Source organism: Lepus europaeus, chromosome 22 (assembly GCF_033115175.1).
Source record: "Lepus europaeus isolate LE1 chromosome 22, mLepTim1.pri, whole genome shotgun sequence".
In the NCBI taxonomy this organism is placed as follows: domain Eukaryota; kingdom Metazoa; phylum Chordata; class Mammalia; order Lagomorpha; family Leporidae; genus Lepus; species Lepus europaeus.
In genome coordinates, this window is record NC_084848.1 from 33,749,238 (window position 1) to 33,768,818 (window position 19,581).

Consider the following 19,581-nt stretch of genomic DNA (forward strand, 5'->3'; position numbering starts at 1 on the left):
CTTTAAAAAAAAGTTGTAAAATCCTATACAAAGTTTAAGTGGCAATAATAAGAGTGTGACAAAATCTGCCGATTACCAGACAACCTAACATTTAAACAGTAGGAATTTCTATCGTAAGAAGGTAACCCTAATTGCTATAAAATATACTGGAACATGTGTCATTCAATCAAATGGAAAAGAGGTAGGCAAAAATAACCCCAGCTCTTACAGTATATTTTCAGGGAATCACAGACAATATTTTGATAATACAGCCTCCACGTTCACCCCCAGGTAAGAGGCCTCAGATGAAAGGAATAATTGGGCAGGCGTCTGCTTGTTCCCAGAGAACGTGTTCATGGCTTTCGGTCAAGACAGGATTAAATACTTTGGTGAGCTGACAAAGCCAACGGTGCCAATCTGAGCAAGGCACTTAGCATACGAGTGAGCCAAGCCAGGAGGAAAACTGTAGTCGACCATCAGTCAGACACCAGCAAGACGATGGCAGTGGCCATCATAATTCAAAGCAGCACAAAGCGAGTCCTGGGAATGCCTTCAGGGACCAATGGTTGCTTCCTCTCCATTGGGTCGAGGAATTCCTGCGGAGGAAGGGTCACCAACCGTCAGATTCCAACGGCTCCCCTGCGGTGCCATCGACCTTGGGACATTTCCCAGGATGCCAGTATTTCCAGCAGAAACGATGCGGTAACTGCCTGGTCACCATGGGGGAAGCTGACCCGGGGACTGGACTTGGGCCCCGGGGAGAGAGAGAACAGGGAAGATTTCACAAGACCCGCTGGTGGCCTGGGGCTGTGGGAGAGTTGGCTGGACGACCCCACAGCCCCCAGACCCTTGTCCGGAGCTTGGTCGGGCGCCATTCGCCTCTCACCAGGCTCTCCCTGGAGCCTGGCGGTCGCCGGCCAAGCCCGGGACTACATTTCCCAGAGGGCATCGCTCGGGGCCGTGGCTATTTGCATAGGGGCGTGGCCGGGCGGGGCAGCCATAGTCCGCGGCGCTCGCCAGGGCTTCAGCTTGCTGCAGCCGCCACCGGCAGAGATGGTCGCGCTCCTGTTGCTGCTCCTCCTTGTCCCCTTGCTCCTGTTCTTGGCGGCGCCCCATATCAGGTCTGTGCGAATGCATCGCCTTCTCTTGCAAGATCTCGGAGGCACACGAATCTCCAAGGACGCGCCTTCGTGTTTCAAAAGCAGGGAAAGGGAAAACTCCCCTGGGGGGGCTCCAAGATGGCGAGGCCGGGAGTTGGGTGGGTTGGAGGCCCAGCGTAGCGATCCTGGATGCGAGGAGGGCGAGTCCAGGGGCCCCAGGCTGTGGGAAGGGGCTGCAGCCCGAGGCATCCCGCTTTTGCTTCTCCCTGACCCCCCTTTCTCCTTTAAATTATTATTATTTTTTTTTTCTAAAAATGTATGTACCTGAGAGGCAGAGCGCTCCCATCCGCAGCTTCACCCCCCAGATGCCGGCAGCAGCCAGGGCTGGGCCGAGCCGGAGCCAGGAGCTCCCTCGGGACTCGCACGTGGGTGGCAGGGACCCAAGCACACGAGCCATCATCACCTGCTGCCTCCTGGCGTCGGGTGGGCGCTGGACTCGAACCCAGGCACTCTGGTACAGGATGCGAGCGTCCTAACCGCGAGTCCAGGGTCCCACCCCCGTAGCCCCCTTTTGACATGTGATATGGCTCCCGGGAACCCCGTAGCAAGACTGCCTCAAATGCTGGGGTCTGCAGCTTGGCGAGTTTCACCCCTGGAGTGGGGGGGATGCGGCTCCCGACACTGTGTCCCCCGCAACCCCCTGCGCCTTGACCCGGCCTTTGGGGCTTCGAAGGGGCGGCCCCACTTCGGGCTGTCGGTTTGCTTAGGCGCCGAGAAGGGGAGAAGTAAAGAGGGCAAGTGTGTGATGGTGAGCCGGGGCTGCCTTCCGCCCTGGAGCGCGCGGGATCCGAGCGGGAACCGCGTGGGAGAGCCGGGTAGGGGTGGGGTCTGCGGAGCAGGCGATAGATCGGCCCAAGGCTGCCCCTGCCCGCCTGGCAATCAGCGGCCGCCTGCACGGCGGGCCGCCTGCTGGTTGGTGCTGAATGAGTCACCAGGAGTGACGGGGGACCAGGAGGTGGGGTCACGGTTCGCGTGGAGCTTGTAGCCAGGCTGGATCGTGGCTGGGTCGCGCTGTTCTCTCTGGTACCCTTCTCTCTCTCTCTCTCTCTCTCTCTCTCTCTCTCTCTCTGTCTCTCTCTCCAGACTCACTACTTCCCTCCCTGGTACTCCCCCCCTCCCCCCAAGACACTACTCCCAACTCCAGGCACACGCTGGTGCTCACCCTCAGATGAAAACCCCAACTTTTCTCTTTTCACCACGAAGTCCTCTTACCACGTGAGCTGAAGCTGAACCGAAAAGAGTGCTCCTAACGCAGGGAGCCTTTTCGGAGGAAGATCCTATGCCAAGGGCTGTATCGTGGGAGCTGGGTCATGGGAGCTGGCCCCAGCTGGACTGTGCAGTTGAGTGTCTCCTTCTCCTTCCTGCTGGTCAAGGAGAAGGAGCCAAGCACAGGTCCCTCTATGTGGCCATGGGTCCAGGAGCTCAAGCTGAAGGGAAGTGAGACAGCCCCGGGAAGAGGGGTATCAGTTGTGTTGATGGGCCCTGTGAGTTTGTTTGCATCCTTATGAGCCTGTTTGCATTAAGCAGATGGCTTCAGTGGCTAGCTGTGTGTACCATGCAATTTCAAGTTCAGTGAAAAAGACCGAAATGCCTTTCAAAAAGGCATCTGGGGGCCAGTGTTGTGGCATAGTGGGTAAAGCCACCGCCTGCAGTGTCGGCATCCCATATGGGCACTGGTTCAAATCCCAGCTACTCCACTTCCGATCCAGCTCTCTGCTATGGCCTGAGAAAGCAATAGAAGATGGCCCAATTCCTTGGGCCCTTGCACCCATGTGGGAGACCTGGAAGAAGCTCCTGGCTTTGGATCAGCACAGATCTGGCTGTCGTGGCCATGTGGGGAGTGAACCAACAGATGGAAGACCTCTCTCGATCTCTCTGCCTCTGCCTCTCTGCTTTTCAAATAAATAATTTTTTTTTTTTTTTTGACAGGCAGAGTGGATAGTGAGAGAGAGAGACAGAGAGAAAGGTCTTCCTTTTTGCCGTTGGTTCACCCTCCAATGGCCGCTGCGGCTGGCGCATCGTGCTGATCCGATGGCAGAAGCCAGGTGCTTCTCCTGGTCTCCCATGGGGTGCAGGGCCCAAGGACTTAGGCCATCCTCCACTGCCTTCCCAGACCATAGCAGAGAGCTGGCCTGGAAGAGGGGCAACTGGGATAGAATCCGGCGCCCCGACCGGGACTAGAACCCAGTGTGCCAGCGCCGCAAGGCGGAGGATTAGCCTGTTAAGCCACAGTGCCGGCCAGATCTTTTTTTTTTTTAAAGCATCTCCTGGTCAATAGCTTCTGGCCCAAATTTGCAGAGAAGAGAAAGGACAGTCTGTGGGCAGCTAATATGTTTGTGAGAATGTGTGTTAAGAAGACTGCACGGGTTTCAAAACATTTTTGCACCAATAAATAAACTTTTTACTTCCATTTTCTCATGAACTTTTTTAAACTTAGATTTAAAAGCATGATTCTTATTTTTGTTAAAGATTTACTTGAGGCCGGCGCCATGGCTTAACAGGCTAATCCTCTGCCTTGCAGCACCGGCACACCAGGTTCTAGTCCCGGTTGGGGCGCCGGATTCTATCCTGGTTGCCCCTCTTCCAGGCCAGCTCTCTGCTATGGCCCGGGAAGGCAGTGGAGGATAGCCCAAGTGCTTGGGCCCTGCACCCGCATGGGAGACCAGGAGAAGCACCTGGCTCCTGGCTTCAGATCAGCGAGATGCGCCGGCCGCAGCGGCCATTGGAGGGTGAACCAACGGCAAAAAGGAAGACCTTTCTCTCTGTCTCTCTCTCTCTCACTATCCACTCTGCCTGTCGGAAAAAAAAAAAAAAAAGATTTACTTGAAAGGCAGTGACAGAGTGGGCAAGACAAACGGACAGAGAGAGATCTTCCATTCTCTGGTTCACTCCCCAAACAGCCTCAACAGTCAGGGTTGTGCCAGGCTAAAGCCAGGAGCCAGGAGTTCCATCTGTGTTTCCCACGTGGGTGACAGGGGCCCGAGGACTTGGGCCATCAGCTGCTGCTTTGCCGTGTGCATTAGCAGGGAGCTGGATCAGAAGCAGAGCGGCCGAGACTTGAACCAGCGCTAGGGTGTGGGATTTTGACATCACAAGCGGCTGCTGGCCTCACTGTGCCCCGACACCAGCCCTCACGAAGTGTTTGAAGTCCCCGCATATCAGTGTTCACTCGCTTGGAAAGGTGGTGTGGTGAATGGAGTGCTGAGGAACAAGGGCTAGAGGAACCAGGACTCGATTCCAGTTCCCCTTTGTGCTTATTTAACTCTTCTTTGTCTTAGTTTTAGAATATTTATTTGAGAGGCAGGGAGAAAGCTAGGCGCTTGGTTCACTCCCCAAATGCCCACAGTGACAGAGGGGCTGAGGGTTAAGCTGGGAACCGGAACTCAGTGTAGGTCTCCCACATAGGTGGTGGGAGCCCAGTTTCTTTTTCTTTCTTTCTTTTTTTTTTTTTTTTTTTTTTGACAGGCAGAGTGGATAGTGAGAGAGAGAGAGACAGAGAGAAAGGTCTTCCTTTTTGCCGTTGGTTCACCCTCTAATGGCTGCCGCGGCCGGCGCATCGCGCTGATCCGAAGCCAGGAGCCAGGTGCTTCTCCTGGTCTTCCATGGGGTGCAGGGCCCAAGCACTTGGGCCATCCTCCACTGCCTTCCTGGGCCATAGCAGAGAGCTGACCTGAAAGAGGGGCAACCGGGATAGAATCCGGCGCCCCAACCGGGACTAGAACCTGGTATGCCGGCGCCGCAAGGCGGAGGATTAGCCTGTTAAGCCACGCCGCCTGCTGGGATCCCAGTTTCTTAAGCTGTTACCGCCGTCTCCCAGGTGCACATCAGCAGGAGGCTGGGCTCAGGAGCCAGACGCAGGCATCGGACCCTGGCACTCTGTTGCAGATGCTGACATCTTAACCGCTGGGCTAAACACTTGCTTCTCCTTTATCTAATTTTTAAGTGTGTGTGTGCGTGAGTGTGTGTTGGGGAGAGGTGGTTCTGTATGTTTCGTCACAGGTGTACAAACTTTCATAATTTCTTTTTTTAAGATTATTTATTTGAAAGGCAGAGTTAGAGAGGGGGAGAGACAGAGAGTGAGATCTTTCGCCCGCTGGTTCACTTCCCAGATGGCCACAATGGCCGGAGCTGAGCTGATCAGATCCAGGGGCCAGGAGCTTCCTCCAAGTGTCCACCATGGGTGAGGGGCCCAAGCACTGCTTTCCCGGGCCATAGCAGAGAGCTGGATTGGAAGAGGAGCAGCCAGGACTGGAACCAGCGCCCACAAGGGATGGCAGCGCTGCAGGCGGCAGCTTCTCCTGCTACGCCACAGAGCTGGCCCCGAACTTTGTTAATTTCACTCCGTGTGTTACGTTAGCATTTCTCAAGGCTCCTCATGCCGGTTGTGGGCAGATTGACCTTGCACAGGCCAGTTCTTTCTTGTTCTAAGCTGAGTCTTGTGATTTCCTAAGCCAAAGTGCCTTATGGGGAGCTCAAACCGAAGTCAGGCGCCTGGATAATGAAATAGTCATCCAGTTTTGGTACTGCAAGGAGGGCCTCTAGGCATTGCCTTTGTAACAGAACATCAGTTTTGTTTTTGAGCAAGAGCAGAAAACTGTCATTGCCTTTTAAAACTACTCTTTTTAAACTTGCATCCACTGAAATGATGACAGTGGGAGGAACTAAAGCAAACCTGGGCCTTGGGATCTGAAGACGCAGGGAGTTACAGAAGGGCCCGGCTGAGCTGAGCAATGAAGAACTGATGAGCTCTCCCTGTCTGCAGAAAAATGCTATCCAGTGGGGTGTGTACGTCAACCGTCCAGCTTCCCGGGAAGGTGGTGGTGGTCACCGGAGCTAACACGGGCATCGGCAAGGAGACAGCCAAAGAGCTGGCTCAGAGAGGCAAGTCGTGTGCTTCTGCCCCCTCCTGCTACTGCTACTCACAGGGACTGTGCTGTGTCTTCCCAGTCTTGGAATTCAAGAACGCTCCAAATGTCCCATTGATTGGCTAGTCTGAGCCTAGTCCAATGCTCTACATAACACTGTCACATCACAGATAAGAGTGATTTCTTTTTCTTCCCTGATTTGCCCATTTAGATACCTCTAGTATAAAAGTAGGGGTTAAAAATTCTTGTCTTTTAAGAAATCAGTAGAAAATAATGTTTGCCACGAGCCTACAAGGAAAATAAAAAATGGAGCTGACAGTGTTCTTTCTGGAATGTTGGTTGTCAGGAGCCCGCGTGTACCTAGCTTGCCGGGATGTGCAGAAGGGGGAATTGGTGGCCAGAGAAATCCAGAGCACCACAGGGAACCAGCAGGTGCTGGTGCGGAAACTGGACCTGGCCGACACCAAGTCTATCCGAGCCTTTGCTGAGGACTTCTTAGCAGGTAAGTGTAGAGCCAGAGACTGCGTTGTGAGTCGTGACCGGCATGGCAGGCCCATCTAAAAGGAAAAACCCTGCTCTTCTGCTAATACATACGAATGGTGAAAAAAATACACCTGAGCACTTTGGAGACCTAGCTGAACTCACTATGACCACCTGGGATGTGATTTTTGTCAAAGGCACATCCTCCGGAGGCAGAAACAGAAAGGGAATTTGAAAAGCCCTTGCAGCGAGCAAAAGCTGAAGCTGGAAATCTCTCGGGAAAATCAGAACTCACTGTGGGCATTTTCAGGTCCAGGGTCTTAAACGCCCATACAGGGGTAGGAGGTGAAGCCGTTGGGCCCCTGAGAGCTGGGTCTGTTCGTATCTGAGGCTTCCTGTGAGCTTGAGGTTCACAAGGAACCATCTGGTCCATGGTATAGTGGCCAAAAAACAAACCCTGGCCACCAGCTAAGGGACATGACATGGAAGCTTACAGGACAGAGATAGATAAATAGTCATTGGCAAGAAATGAGACTTTCTGTCGGGAGAGGTAAACAGAACACTTCCCCAAAGCAGTCCGTACGTAGCGCCAAGACTGGAAGGATTGGAAAGGCCACTCGGTAGTTGACAATGAGCTTTTGTAGTAAAAGTAGATGGGATTCAGCTTAAGTCTTACAGTGAGAAACACCACAGAGTAAGGGTGAGGGAGAAGTACAGGAAGATGAAAACCCAGCCTCTGCACTTTTTTTTTTAAGATTTATTTTTTATTTATTTGAAAGGCAGAGTTAGACAGGAGGAAAGAAAGAGAATCTTTCATCTGCTGGTTCACTGCCCAACTGGCTGCAATGGCTGGGGCTGGGCCAAGCTGAAGCCAGGAGCCTGGAGCTTCTTCCAGATCTCTAACGTGGGTGCAGGGGCCCAAGCACTTGGACCGTCTTTTGCTGCTTTCCCAGGCACATTAGCAGGGAGCTGGATTGGAAGTGGAGCAGCCGGGTTTCAAACCGGTTGCCCATAGAGGATGCTGGCCTCACAAGCGGAGGCTTTAAACTTTACCTGCGATGCCTCAGTGCTGGCCTGGGTGAGGCAGGTTTCTAAGATGGGACAGCTGTGGCTGGCCACCTCCACACTCCGTCTTCTCTTCCCTGCAGAAGAGAAGCAGCTCCACATTTTGATCAACAATGCAGGAGTGATGATGTGTCCCTACTCCAAGACAGCAGATGGCTTTGAGATGCACATGGGCGTCAACCACTTGGGTAAGAAATCTGGCCCCATCACAAAGCTAGAGGGGCCTACAGTTCTCCTTGGGAAAGTTAGGGTCACACTGGGACTTTATGGTGTGACTGAACGTCAGGCCCATAACAGACCACGTGTGAATAGTAAGTAGTTTGGTCTTGCCGGAAAGCTAAGAAATAAATGAGGGCTGCCCCAGATTCTGCCCACTTTTTAATCAGTGATTAGGTTCAGTTTACCTGGCAGCATGGTTTTTGTTTTTTTTTTTTTTGACAGGCAGAGTGGACAGTGAGAGAGAGAGAGACAGAGAGAAAGGTCTTCCTTTGCCGTTGGTTCACCCTCCAATGGCCGCCACGGCCGGCGCACCGCGCTGATCCAAAGGCAGGAGCCAGGTGCTTCTCCTGGTCTCCCATGGGTACAGGGCCCAAGCACTTGGGCCATCCTCCACTGCACTCCCGGGCCACAGCAGAGAGCTGGCCTGGAAGAGGGGCAACCGGGATAGAATCCGGCGCCCCAACCGGGACTAGAACCCACTGTGCCGGTGCCGCAAGGCGGAGGATTAGCCTGTTGAGCCACGGCGCCGGCTTATGGCAGCATGTTTTTAAAAAAATTATTCAAGAGGCAGAGAGACAGAGATAGATCCCATTCACTGGTTCACTCTGCAAATGCCAGCATCAGCCAGGACTGTGCTGAGCCAAAGCCAAGAATTGGGAACTGAGTCCTATCTCTAATGTGGGTAAAGACCCACCTAGTTGAACCATCTCTTGCTGCTTTCCGTGGTCTGCATTAACAGGAAGCTAGAATTGGAGACTGGAGCCAGGCATTGAACCGAAGCACTCTGATATGGGGTGCAGGCACCTGAACCAGCCAAATGCATTCTTGGGACATCTTGAACAGTCTAATTGGATTTGGCACTGGGTTGCTTTTCTTAGTAATGATCCTGTGGCCAGAGGCCATGTGATGCTGACCAAAGCTGGAATAAGATAGGACTTCATACTCACACAGTCCAGACCTACCGCGTATGACGGTGGCTCATGTCTTTGGCTGTTCCCATTTCCCCAAACCCTCACCGAACTTACTCCCGAGTTGACAATGAAAAGCTGGGTTCTAAGACGTTACTCCTGGGTTCTCTGCCTCCTGGAGCCTAGCCCCACTCACCAGCACTCCTGACACCCCCACACTGACCCTGAACTCTGTTAATTCTGGCTTTTCTCAACAGGTCACTTCCTCCTGACCCATCTGCTGTTAGCAAAGCTAAAGGAATCAGCCCCATCAAGGGTCATAAATGTGTCTTCCTTGGCACATCACCTGGGAAGGATCTACTTCCATAACCTGCAGGGCGAGAAGTTCTACAACGCGGGTCTGGCCTACTGCCACAGCAAGTTGGCCAACATTCTCTTCACCCGGGAGCTGGCCCGGAGGCTGAAAGGTGGGATTGCAGGGCACGAGCGTGGAGACCGGGAGGCGGTGGGGGTCGCTGAAAGCCGTGGGAGTGGAAGCAGGACCTGCCCCCGTGACTGTTAGTGGGTATGCTTTTAGCAAGGTGGTTTTAGGAGGTGGCTGACTGGGGACAGGCACTGGTAGCTGCGTGACCTGCAGCAGGTTGCTTAGCTTTCAAGGCTTACATCCTCCTCCAAGGGTGGCTTCAAAGGTTCACGGAGAATGGAGTGAGAAGACGTGTTGCTTTGGTGATATCCATAATGCAGGTTTTTCTTAATGCACATTTCCCATGGTCTTTTTGAAGATCCCCTCGTAGATACAAATCCCCCCCCCCCGCCTTTTTTTTGAAACACAGTAAACTTTTACTTTTCTATGAGTTCTTATATATAAAACTAGACTATCTGAAGGGTTATTGTCATAATTAATTCAAGCCTTGTATCAACACAGGGGATTTTTTTTTTTTTTTTTTTTACTCCTAGCAAGACTGAGTGGAAGGGAGGAGGGGGAACCTGGGATGGCACCATCACAACTATTAGCCTAAAACTCTGGACACAGGTGGGAGGCTAAGCAGTAGCAAAGGGCTGAATAGAGGGAAACATATGCTTGAGAAGGGAGTCTCCTGTCAGAGACAGAGGGCCTTAGCGCTGCCTCCTCTGGGTTTCCAATAAAGAGAAGGGAAATCAAGGCTGGGCAGTGCTTAGGACTTTAGCCAGGCAAAAGTCATGGTCAAGGAATCAGGCACAGGAGAGCCACTGTTGGAAAAAGGCCTCCAGGCCACGTAGGCAGCTGCAAGATGAGGAAGGAAGCTGGTGGTCAGGGCCGCCGATAGCCCTGTCTGTGTCCAGGCCTTGGCATCTCCTATCTGGCGGAGCAGACGGCGGTCACTGAGGGATGAAACCCACCCCACAGGTGGTCAGGGAACGAGGGCCATCTGGAGGTGCATGGGTGGGCCCAGCTGTGAGAAGCAGATCCGAGCAGGCTGTACACGAGGGAGGTAGCCTCGCTGAGTTGTGAGGACCAGGTGCAAGATAGCCATGGTGCCGGGAAAGAACCCAGGCGTGGCGGAGACTCATGCAGTTCTCCAGCAGGCACGCGGTCAGCACCCATGCCATTCCATGCACCAGGTTAGGGGACTGGCGATGCGATGGTGAGCAGGACAGGTACGATCGGTCCCTGGATTTGTTCACTGTAACTAGCAAGTCATGTTTTTAAGTGTCACGTGTAAAACTAGTCCAGCAGTACATGAACAAGTCTCACTGTAGAAAGCACAAATAGTGTGGAAGCAGAGTTAAAGGTGAACCCCCCCCCTTCATTTCTCCCCGTTTCTCTCTTTCCACTTCTTTCTGCACCATCAGCAACTTCTTGTGCCCCTTTCCATTCGTTTCCATGTGTGTGCATCACACAGAGGAACTGAAATTCCAGCTTTTCCATGTAGCACAAACAGAATTTAAAGTTTGAGAAGAGAGGCAGGTGTTTGGTGCAGCTCTTAAATCTCTGGTTGACAGCACCCCATATCTGAGAGCCTGGCTTGAGCCCTGGCTACTCCACTTCCAGTCCGGCTTCCTGTGATGCACACCCTGGGTAAACAGCTGGTGATGGGCCACGTACTTGCGTTCCTGCAGCCCATGTGGGAGTCCCAGATGGAGTTCTGGGCTCCTGGCCTTGGCCTGGCCCAGACCTGGCTGCTGCAGGCATGGAACCAGCAAATCGAAGACCTCTGTCTGTCTGTCTGACTACCTTTAAATTAGATGAAAATAAACAAATAATTTTTTTTTTATTTAAAATTTGGGTAAACAATAATGGACTCTCCGGGAAATAGACAAGGCAGCCAGAAAGGCTAGGAACACCAGGAGAGGGGTGGGGTTGTGGAAGCCAGTGAAGAAGAAGCCTTTAAAGCCACAGCTGTGTACCGTGCCCCTGAGAGGCTGGCCCCTGGCTCTGCTGCTTTGTAACAGCCCCTGAGAGCAGCGCTGCCACGGGCAGGGGTCCGCATGTGGGGGTCACCGCTTTATTCACGTCCTTTGTTCTGATTGGCTGTTCAGCAAAACATCAAGGCATGTCCTCTCCTCCCCCCCCAGGCTCTGGCGTGACGGCGTACTCTGTGCACCCGGGCACGGTCAACTCGGAGCTGGTCCGGCACTCGGCTCTCATGAGATGGATGTGGCGGCTTTTCTCCTTCTTCATCAAGACTCCCCAGCAGGGGGCGCAGACCAGCCTGTACTGCGCCTTGACCGAAGGGCTGGAGAGTCTCAGCGGGAACCACTTCAGGTAGGGGCGTTTCTGTTCCCGAAGAGGGGATGTCGTGGCCCGGGGGAAGTCACCTGGATCTGTCTGGTGTGAGAGGACCTTGCCTAACAGAGCTTTGTCTCTGACTCTAGGACTTTTATTTTTGCATGGATGCAGAAGAATTGTGCCTGTTTGTGGGGTGCAGGGTGATATTTTGCAACATGCACACAATGTGTAACGGACAAATCGGGGTAATTAGCTCAGCCGTCTCCCCAGGCGCGTGTCGGCTCTGTGTTGGGAGCAAAGCCCTCTCTTGTAGCTATTTTGAAACATACAGTAAGTTGTAGCTTACTATACTGACCCTACTGTGCTGTTGGAGACCAGAATTTATTCCTCCCATCTAAATGCAGTTGTGTGCCGTGTGATCTGGCCTCTGCCTGTCTCCCTCCTCACCGACCTCAGCCTCTGCATGCGTGAGATCGACATCTTTACCTTCCAGACAGGAGTGAGGACACGCAGTGCTGTCTTCCTGAGCCTTGAGTATTTCACTTAGCATTATGGTTCCCCAGGCTTCCCCGTGTTGCCACGAATGGCTGGCTAGGGCTCCATCGTGTATATCAAGCCATGTTTTCTCTGTCCGCTCACCCATTTGCGGACACTGAGGTTAGCGCCTTATCTTGGCTGCTGTGAATAATGCTGCAGACACATGAGGGTGCAGGTGTCTCCAACACGCTGACTTCCTTCCCTCGGACCTGAGCCCAGTGGTGGAATCACTGGGAGCGGACTGATCCATTCACCCATTCACGGTGTTCTGATAACTAAAGTTGGATTCTCTCATGTCATCTTTTTTTTTTTTTTTTCCCAAGATTTATTTATTTATTTCAGAGGTAGAGTTACAGAGAGAGAGAGGGAGAGAGGTCTTCCATCCGCTGGTTCACTCCCCTCAATGGCCAGAGCTGGGCTGATCAGAAGCCAGGAGCCAGGAGCTTCTTCCTGGTCTCCCACATGGGTGCAGGGACCCAAGTACTTGAGCCATCCTCTGCTGCTTTCCCAGGCCACAGCAGGGAGCTGGATTGGTAGTGGAACAGCCAGGACACAAACTGGAGCCCATATGGGATGCCAGTGCTGCAGGCGGAGGCTCAACCTCCTACACACAGAACCAGGCCTTCATGTTGTCTTTTTATACTGATAATTTCGCTTTCTGTTTGTTTCTTTTTATTTATTTATTTTTTGTCAGTCTAGCTTTCTTTATTCCTTTCTGGATTCTTAGCTCTATTTTTTTTTATGTTAAAAAGAGTTTGAATCTATTTTTTTCTTGTCTTCAAGATTGAAATGTTACATATGAATTTCCTGCCTTGAATAAGTAAAGACTTAAAATTATTTTATTTATTTATTTATATATATATATATTTTTTTTGACAGGCAGAGTGGACAGTGAGAGAGAAAGAGAGACAGAGAGAAAGGTCTTCCTTTTGCCGTTGGTTCACCCTCCAATGGCCACCGCGGCTGGCGCGCTGCGGCCGGCGCACCGCGCTGATCCGATGGCAGGAGCCAGGGGCTTATCCTGGTCTCCCATGGGGTGCAGGGCCCAAGCACTTGGGCCATCCTCCACTGCACTCCCTGGCCACAGCAGAGAGCTGGCCTGGAAGAGGGGCAACCGGGACAGGATCGGTGCCCCGACCGGGACTAGAACCCGGTGTGCCGGCGCCGCAAGGCGGAGGATTAGCCTAGTGAGCCGCGGCGCCGGCTTAAAATTATTTTATTAAGATTTATTTATTTGAAAGGCAGAGTTACACAGAGAAAGAGTGAGATCTTCCATCTACTGGTTCACTTCCCAGATGGCAGCAATGGCTGAGGCTTCGCCAGGCTGAAGCCAAGAGCCTGGAACTCAATCTGGGACTCCCACATGGGTGCAGGGGCCCAGGGACTTGGGCCATCCCCTGCTGCTTTCCCAGGCACATTAGCAGGGAGCTGGATTGGAAGCAGAGTGGCTGAGACTCAAACCAGCACTCATTTGGGATGCTGGTGTTGCAGGCGGCAGCCTAACCCACTGCACCACAGCACCAGCCCCTTAAAACGTTTTTAAATGTTTATTTTCCCGTACTTGAAAAGCAGATTGACTGGGGTGGGGTGGCAGGGGTAGGAAGGGAAAGATCCTCCATCCACTGGTTCACTACCCAGATGCCCACAACAGCCAGGTCTGGGCCAAGCCAAAGCCAGGAGCCAGAAACGCCACCTCTGTCTCCCACATGGGTAGCAGGGGTCCAAGCACTTGAGCTGTCACCTGCTGCTCCCCAGGATGCATTAGCATCCTAAAGCTGGATCAGAAGTGGAGCAGCAGCCAGGGGGCTGGCATTGTGGCCCAGCAGGCCAAGCCATTGCCTGTGATGCTGGCATCCCATATGAGCGTTGATTTAAGTCCTAGCTGCTCCATTTCTGATCCAGCTTCCTGCTACTGTGCCTGGGAAGGCAGTGGAAGATGGCCCACGTGCCATCTCACCCACATGGGAGACCCAGATGAAGCTCCTGGCTCCTGGCTTTGGCCTGGTCCAGCCCTGGCCGTTGTGGCCATTTGAGGGGTGAACCAACAGACAACAGATGGAAGACCTCTATCTGTCCTCTCTGTAACTCTGCCTTTCAAATAAATCTCTAAAAAAAAAAAAAGGAAGTGGAACAGCAGGCCTCAAACCACCACTCCGATGTGAGATGCAGGTGTCACAAGCAGTGGCTTAGCCCACTCTACCACCCCAGGACTTCAAACCTCTTCTTGTGAAGAAAATGTCAAATGATCCAACCTCAGCCACCATGTCCAGTCCTGCCCCACCCCTGGACCCTACACCCTCTCATGTTTTTCTTCTCTTGTATTTCAAAGCAAAGCCCATACGGCACACAAAATCAAAATTTTACCATGTTTTGACTTCTACCTTGAAGATGTTATTGAAATGACCTGAAGTCTTGGAGGAAGGGCTGTAGCAGCCTTGGGATTGGCAACTCTGGTGTGGAAGACCTATCCTGGCAGACTTACGGCGAAGCCACAGTTTCAGGGCATTCCTGGGTGACTTTGTTTAGATAAAAATCATGGTTTGAGAGAGGCCCTGAAGAGGCAGGCATTGTATCCCTGGCTCATCACTAATTGAGGGTGGAGGAGGAATTTGGTAACCTGGGCTTCAGGCCTGAGTCACCAGGAGGTTGGTGATGACCTCAACTGAGACAGCGGACACAGGAAAATAACGTGGCTGAGGTGATTCCAAAGTAGTGGGGATGGCTTCTGGGTAACTTAAGAAGAAAATGTATCAAAATTTGATTAGAAGGGTGCCTGCGGGGCCAAAGGGACGTCAGATTGGATTGGCCAGTCCGCTGACTCTGGCACTTTCCTGGAGTGAGTGCCAGCTGTCTGTGGTCTTTTTCTGCTGCTTCACTCCCCAAATACCTACAACCAGCAGGGCTGGACCAGGCCAAACCAGGAGCCTGGAACCCAACCTGGATGTCCCATGTGGGTAGAAGGAACCCAAGTACTTGAGCCATTACATGCTGTCTCCCAGCGTGTTCGTGGGCAGGAAGCCGGAGCAGAAGTCGAGGAGCTGGGACTTGAACCCAGGCATTCCCGGATGGGATGTGGGCATCTCAAGTGGCGTCTCCACCGTATGGCAAACACCTGCCCCGATTTAGTTTGGTTTTGTTGCTTACCGTCCACTCTCCAAGGGCGATGCGTTGGCTCCCCTTCCTTCCTATCCCTTTGCCTCCCCTCTCTTGGCCAAGGGAAGACACGCAGCTGATGAACAGTCTCATGAACCTACATCCAGGGAGAACACGCAATTCCACAGAAGGGATTCTGCAGGACACCACAGGGTAACAGCGTCTTAATGGACATAGTGTTAGGAGTTTGCTTTATATGGTTAATTAAGACTTGTCCAGTCTCCTTTTGCCTTCAGAATTTGTTTAAAATATCCAGGGCACAGCTTCCTTGAAATAGTGTATGTTTAAAAATGGCTTCTCGGCCGGCGCTGTGGCTTAACAGGCTAATCCTCTGCCTTGCGGTGCCGGCACACCGGGTTCTAGTCCCGGTCAGGGCACCAGATTCTGTCCCGGTTGCCCCTCTTCCAGGCCAGCTCTCAGCTATGGCCCGGGAGTGCAGTGGAGGATGACCCAAGTGCTTGGGCCCTGCACCCCATGGGAGACCAGGATAAGCACCTGGCTCCTGCCATCGGATCAGCGCGGTGCGCTGGCCGCAGCGTGCCGGCTGCAGCGGCCATTGGAGGGTGAACCAACGGCAAAAGGAAGACCTTTCTCTCTGTCTCTCTCTCTCTCACTATCCACTCTGCCTGTCAAAAAAAAAAAAAAAAAAAGGCTTCTCACATGACTTTTAAAGACTGGTCCACTCAGTCATTAAAAAAAGAAAAAATCTTCATTGAATACCTACTGTGTACTAGATACAGAAAATTAAAACATGAGTCAGAGAATTTTCTGAGTGGTGTGGAGTTGGGACAGCCCTCCCGCATTTAATACTTGAATTACAACAATGAAGCAGGGGCACATGAAACGCCTTGCTATGGTTTGGCTGCATCTCCCAAGGTTCACATGTTGGAAACTTAATGCCCACGCAGTGTTGCAGCTGAGACGGGTGAGTAGGTGACCAGGGCAGCCTCATAAATGGATTCATGCCATTATTTCAGGAGGGGATTCCCTATACAAGAATGAGTTGGGGATGCCGGTATTGTGGCCCAGTGGATTGAGCTGCACCTTGTGATGCTGGTATCCCCTATCAGAATGCTGGTTTGAGTCCCAGCCTCTCCACTTCTGATCCAACTCCTGCTAATGCACCTGGGAAAGCAGCAGAAGCTGGCCCAAGTACTTGAATCCCTGCTACCATGTGGGAGATCAGAATGGAGTTCCTGGCTCCTGGCTTTGCCCTGGCCCAGCCCTGGCTGTTGGGGCCATTTGGGGAGAGAACCAGCAAATGCAAGATCTCTCTGTCTTTCTCTGTTGTTCTGCCTTTCAAATAAATAAATAGAAGGTATTGGGGGACGAGTGGGATCCTTCCCTCTCTCTCTGTGGCCCACGGGATGCCTTCTGCCGTGTGATGACTCAGCAAGAAGGCCCTCACCAGATGCTGGCTCCTGCATCTTGGGCCTCCATAAGCGTGGACCAGCACATTTCTTCTGTTCCTTATAAATTGCCCAGTCTGTGGTACTGTTACGGTAGCACAAAAGGGACTAGGACACATGCAGTCCCTTGTTACCACATCTTTTCTATTATGTTTAGCGCCTTTGGCTTATGATGCCAGCTTATCAATATGAGTTTAAACTGTTATGAGTTCAGGCGGTCCAGAACTAATTGGTGTTTTTTCCCTACTCCAAGCATTTGTGTGGCCAGTGCAGGATCTCAGTTAACATGACGCTGTCCAAGGCCAAGTAGAATGGACCTATGGACTTAGGTGAGGCGTTTGGGCTTGCGCAGGCGTCAGCAGGTGTTGATATTGGAGCTTAATACATACAGGCACATCTCAGACACACTGCAGATCTAAGGAGGCGTCTGTGTTTTCTCTGGGGTAAATATAGCAGAAGGAAGGCCCAAGACAAGCAGTGGCCCTGCGCAGCCCTGGAGGCCCTGGGACCCGGGGTTTTTGTTTTGTTTATTTTTGTCATATCTCTTATTCCCGGCTGAGAGCAGACTCTCTTCTTCACCCTCTGCTTCACGCCTCTCTGTTTCCCTTGCAGCGACTGCCATCTGGCGTGGGTCTCTGCCCAGGCTCGGAACGAGACGATAGCAAGGCGGCTGTGGGATGTCAGCTGTGACCTGCTGGGCCTCCCCACGGACTGACAGGTAGGGCATTTGGACCCAAAAGAAGACTGCTGGAGACTGTGCAGTACTCCCTGCCAAAATGATTCTCCTTCAAGGTGACCAAGGCCTTGAACACGGAGAGAGCAAAGCTTTTCCAGCCTTCCCTGCTTGGCCTCCGGTTACACCCCATCCACTGCCGCATTTGCCTAAACACCTTTCATGGCCTGGACTGACTCGGCTAGCAGAGTTGCTGGCTGTATCACAGGACGTGAGGACCCTTACGTGACCTGCCCTGGAGCTGCTCCTACCCCGGGGAAGCTAAGCTACTTGTTTTTTTTTCACTCTGCTCGCTCACAGCGTCCTTCCTCCCATTCCACCGGATCCCCGCGAAGAGAGGGCCACGCCACAGCCTCTGCCCAACACCATGGCTGCAGTGCCATGTGCAGAGCGTGGCTCGTCCCTCGTCTCGTCACCTGTCAGGGCGCCAGCATCTGGATTCTTGGAGGACTGTGGCACGACCTTCTCTGTGACAGCCCAAAGCCTGTGCCGTTAGAGGACCCTTCCCCGTCTGGACTGCGGAGGGGCTTCCTCTGCTAAGACGTGTATGGGGCTTGGGAAGGCAGAAATAAAAAAAAGATATATCAAGCTCAGGCTCATTTTCCTGCTGTTTCTCAGATCAATTCAGAGGCCGTGAACTCTGAGAAGGCAGGCCACTTCCGAGGCTGCTGCAGGCCCACGGAGGCCTCCCTTTCGTGCCGTAGTTTCTCTTAGAAGACCAGACAAAGAAAGGACAGGCTTTTTTGGTCACTGTCATTGTGTGTATCTTCTGCATGTTTCCTTGTGTTTTTACCTAATTGGTAGTGTTTGCAGGAAATTCAAACTGCCACAAAGAACAGCATGAAAGCAGGCCGTGCTTCAGGTATTTGATCAGGGATGGAGCAAACCAGTCTTTGATGTCAGTGAATGGAGCCGCAGAGGGAGGCAGACTCCGTGCTCACAGATGTTGGTGACCACTCACCAAGAAGCGCATGCCCTGTGGGGAGGACACCCTCAAACCCGCATCTGGGGAATGATGCATGAAATGCGGGGGTCGGGTAAGGACTGAAATGAATGGAAGGCAGACAGCACCGGGGCTGGCAGGACTGATGAGGCACTGTGTTAAAAACACCAGTCCATCAGTGTGGTATCTTAAAACCTCCGACTGGTAATTCCAGCCGGTCTAGCAGCCTTCCAGGGCATTTCCTTATGGTATCTGGACAAGATTTAAATGATTATGTGCTTACATTCTGTGTTTTATTTGGAGAACTTTTACCAAAAGTAATACTACAGAGCCTGCACTGTGGCCTAGGAGGTTAAGCCCCACCCCCTCCCCCTGCAGTGCCAGCATCCCTGTGGGTGCCAGTCCACTTCCAATCCAGCTCCCTGCTATGGCCCGGGAAAGCAGTGGAAGATGGTCCTAGTGCTTGGACCTCTGTACCCATGTGGGAAACCTGGAGGAGGCTGCTGGCTCCTAGCTTTGGCTGGCTCAGCCCTGGCCATTGGGGCCATTTGGGGAGTGAACCAGTGGATGGAAGACCTCTCTCTTTCTCTCTCTATATCTCTGCCTTTCAAATAAATAAATATTTTTTAGAATGATGCTGCTCAAGGAAGTCTAAAGAATTGGTGACATTGCCATCTCCTGCTTGGAGTATGTTATTCTAACAGAGTTTGTGATTTTCTTGGACTGAGAATTTTAACCTTGGTAGGGCAAAGAGTCCTAAGACTACCGTCTTCACGTCTGTCTGTAAGTAAATATAAATCTTCGGTTGCACTTGTTTTGACCGCTAAACTTGTATATATTTAGAAATGGTCATTTTATAGGAAAAATTGGCAAACTTTTGATAATACGGTAGAACAGATGAATTAATAGTTTACTTAATTTATATTGAACATGCAATAACAAATAAAAATCCTTTTCAGTTGTTTGTCATGTTTTTATTTATGAGAATAAGAACCGTAAGAATTAAGCACAAGCTTAATTATAGTCGAAAGAAGACAACACTTCGTCGTCACAGCGTGGCAGTTATTTCTCATGTTAAGGGCAGTTTAGCCCGGAGTTGAGCGGTAATGCTACAATCTGCAGATGATAGTAACCTGGGTTGTGTGCTGACTTGACGGCTCTCCCACTGCCTGCTTTGCCGACACGGCCTAGGTCACTTTGTCCTCGTGTTTTGATCGCGGTGTGCTGTAGCACAGTGCTGCCACCGCCACCCTCAGCTCTTGTCATCTCCGTGCTGGGTGTCACCTCCACGCACTGAGAGCTCCGCAAGTGTCTGTTAAACCAAGCCTCAAATCTACTAGAAATAAGGCCTCGGGAGACGCAAGTCACCAACATTATCCTCTCAGCACTCGCGGGCATTACAACGCGCGTGCGTTTAAAC

At 52.1% G+C, this 19,581-nt stretch overlaps 1 protein-coding gene across 2 annotated transcripts; it reads left to right on the forward strand.

Annotated features, from left to right (window-relative positions):
- Positions 1-992: 992 nt before the first annotated feature.
- RDH11 (retinol dehydrogenase 11) lies at positions 993-19,092 on the forward strand. 2 transcript variants are annotated; one of them, XM_062181534.1, is made up of 8 exons: positions 993-1,100; positions 5,902-6,020; positions 6,351-6,506; positions 7,633-7,737; positions 8,934-9,143; positions 11,233-11,422; positions 17,098-17,203; positions 17,519-19,092. In XM_062181534.1, exons 1-7 carry the CDS (start codon positions 1,033-1,035, stop codon positions 17,198-17,200), a joined length of 951 nt encoding a protein of 316 aa, XP_062037518.1. In that variant the 5' UTR covers positions 993-1,032; the 3' UTR covers positions 17,201-17,203; positions 17,519-19,092. The 2 variants fall into 2 exon arrangements, with proteins under 2 accessions (XP_062037518.1, XP_062037517.1); XM_062181533.1 differs by having other exon boundaries at positions 17,098-19,092.
- Positions 19,093-19,581: the final 489 nt, after the last annotated feature.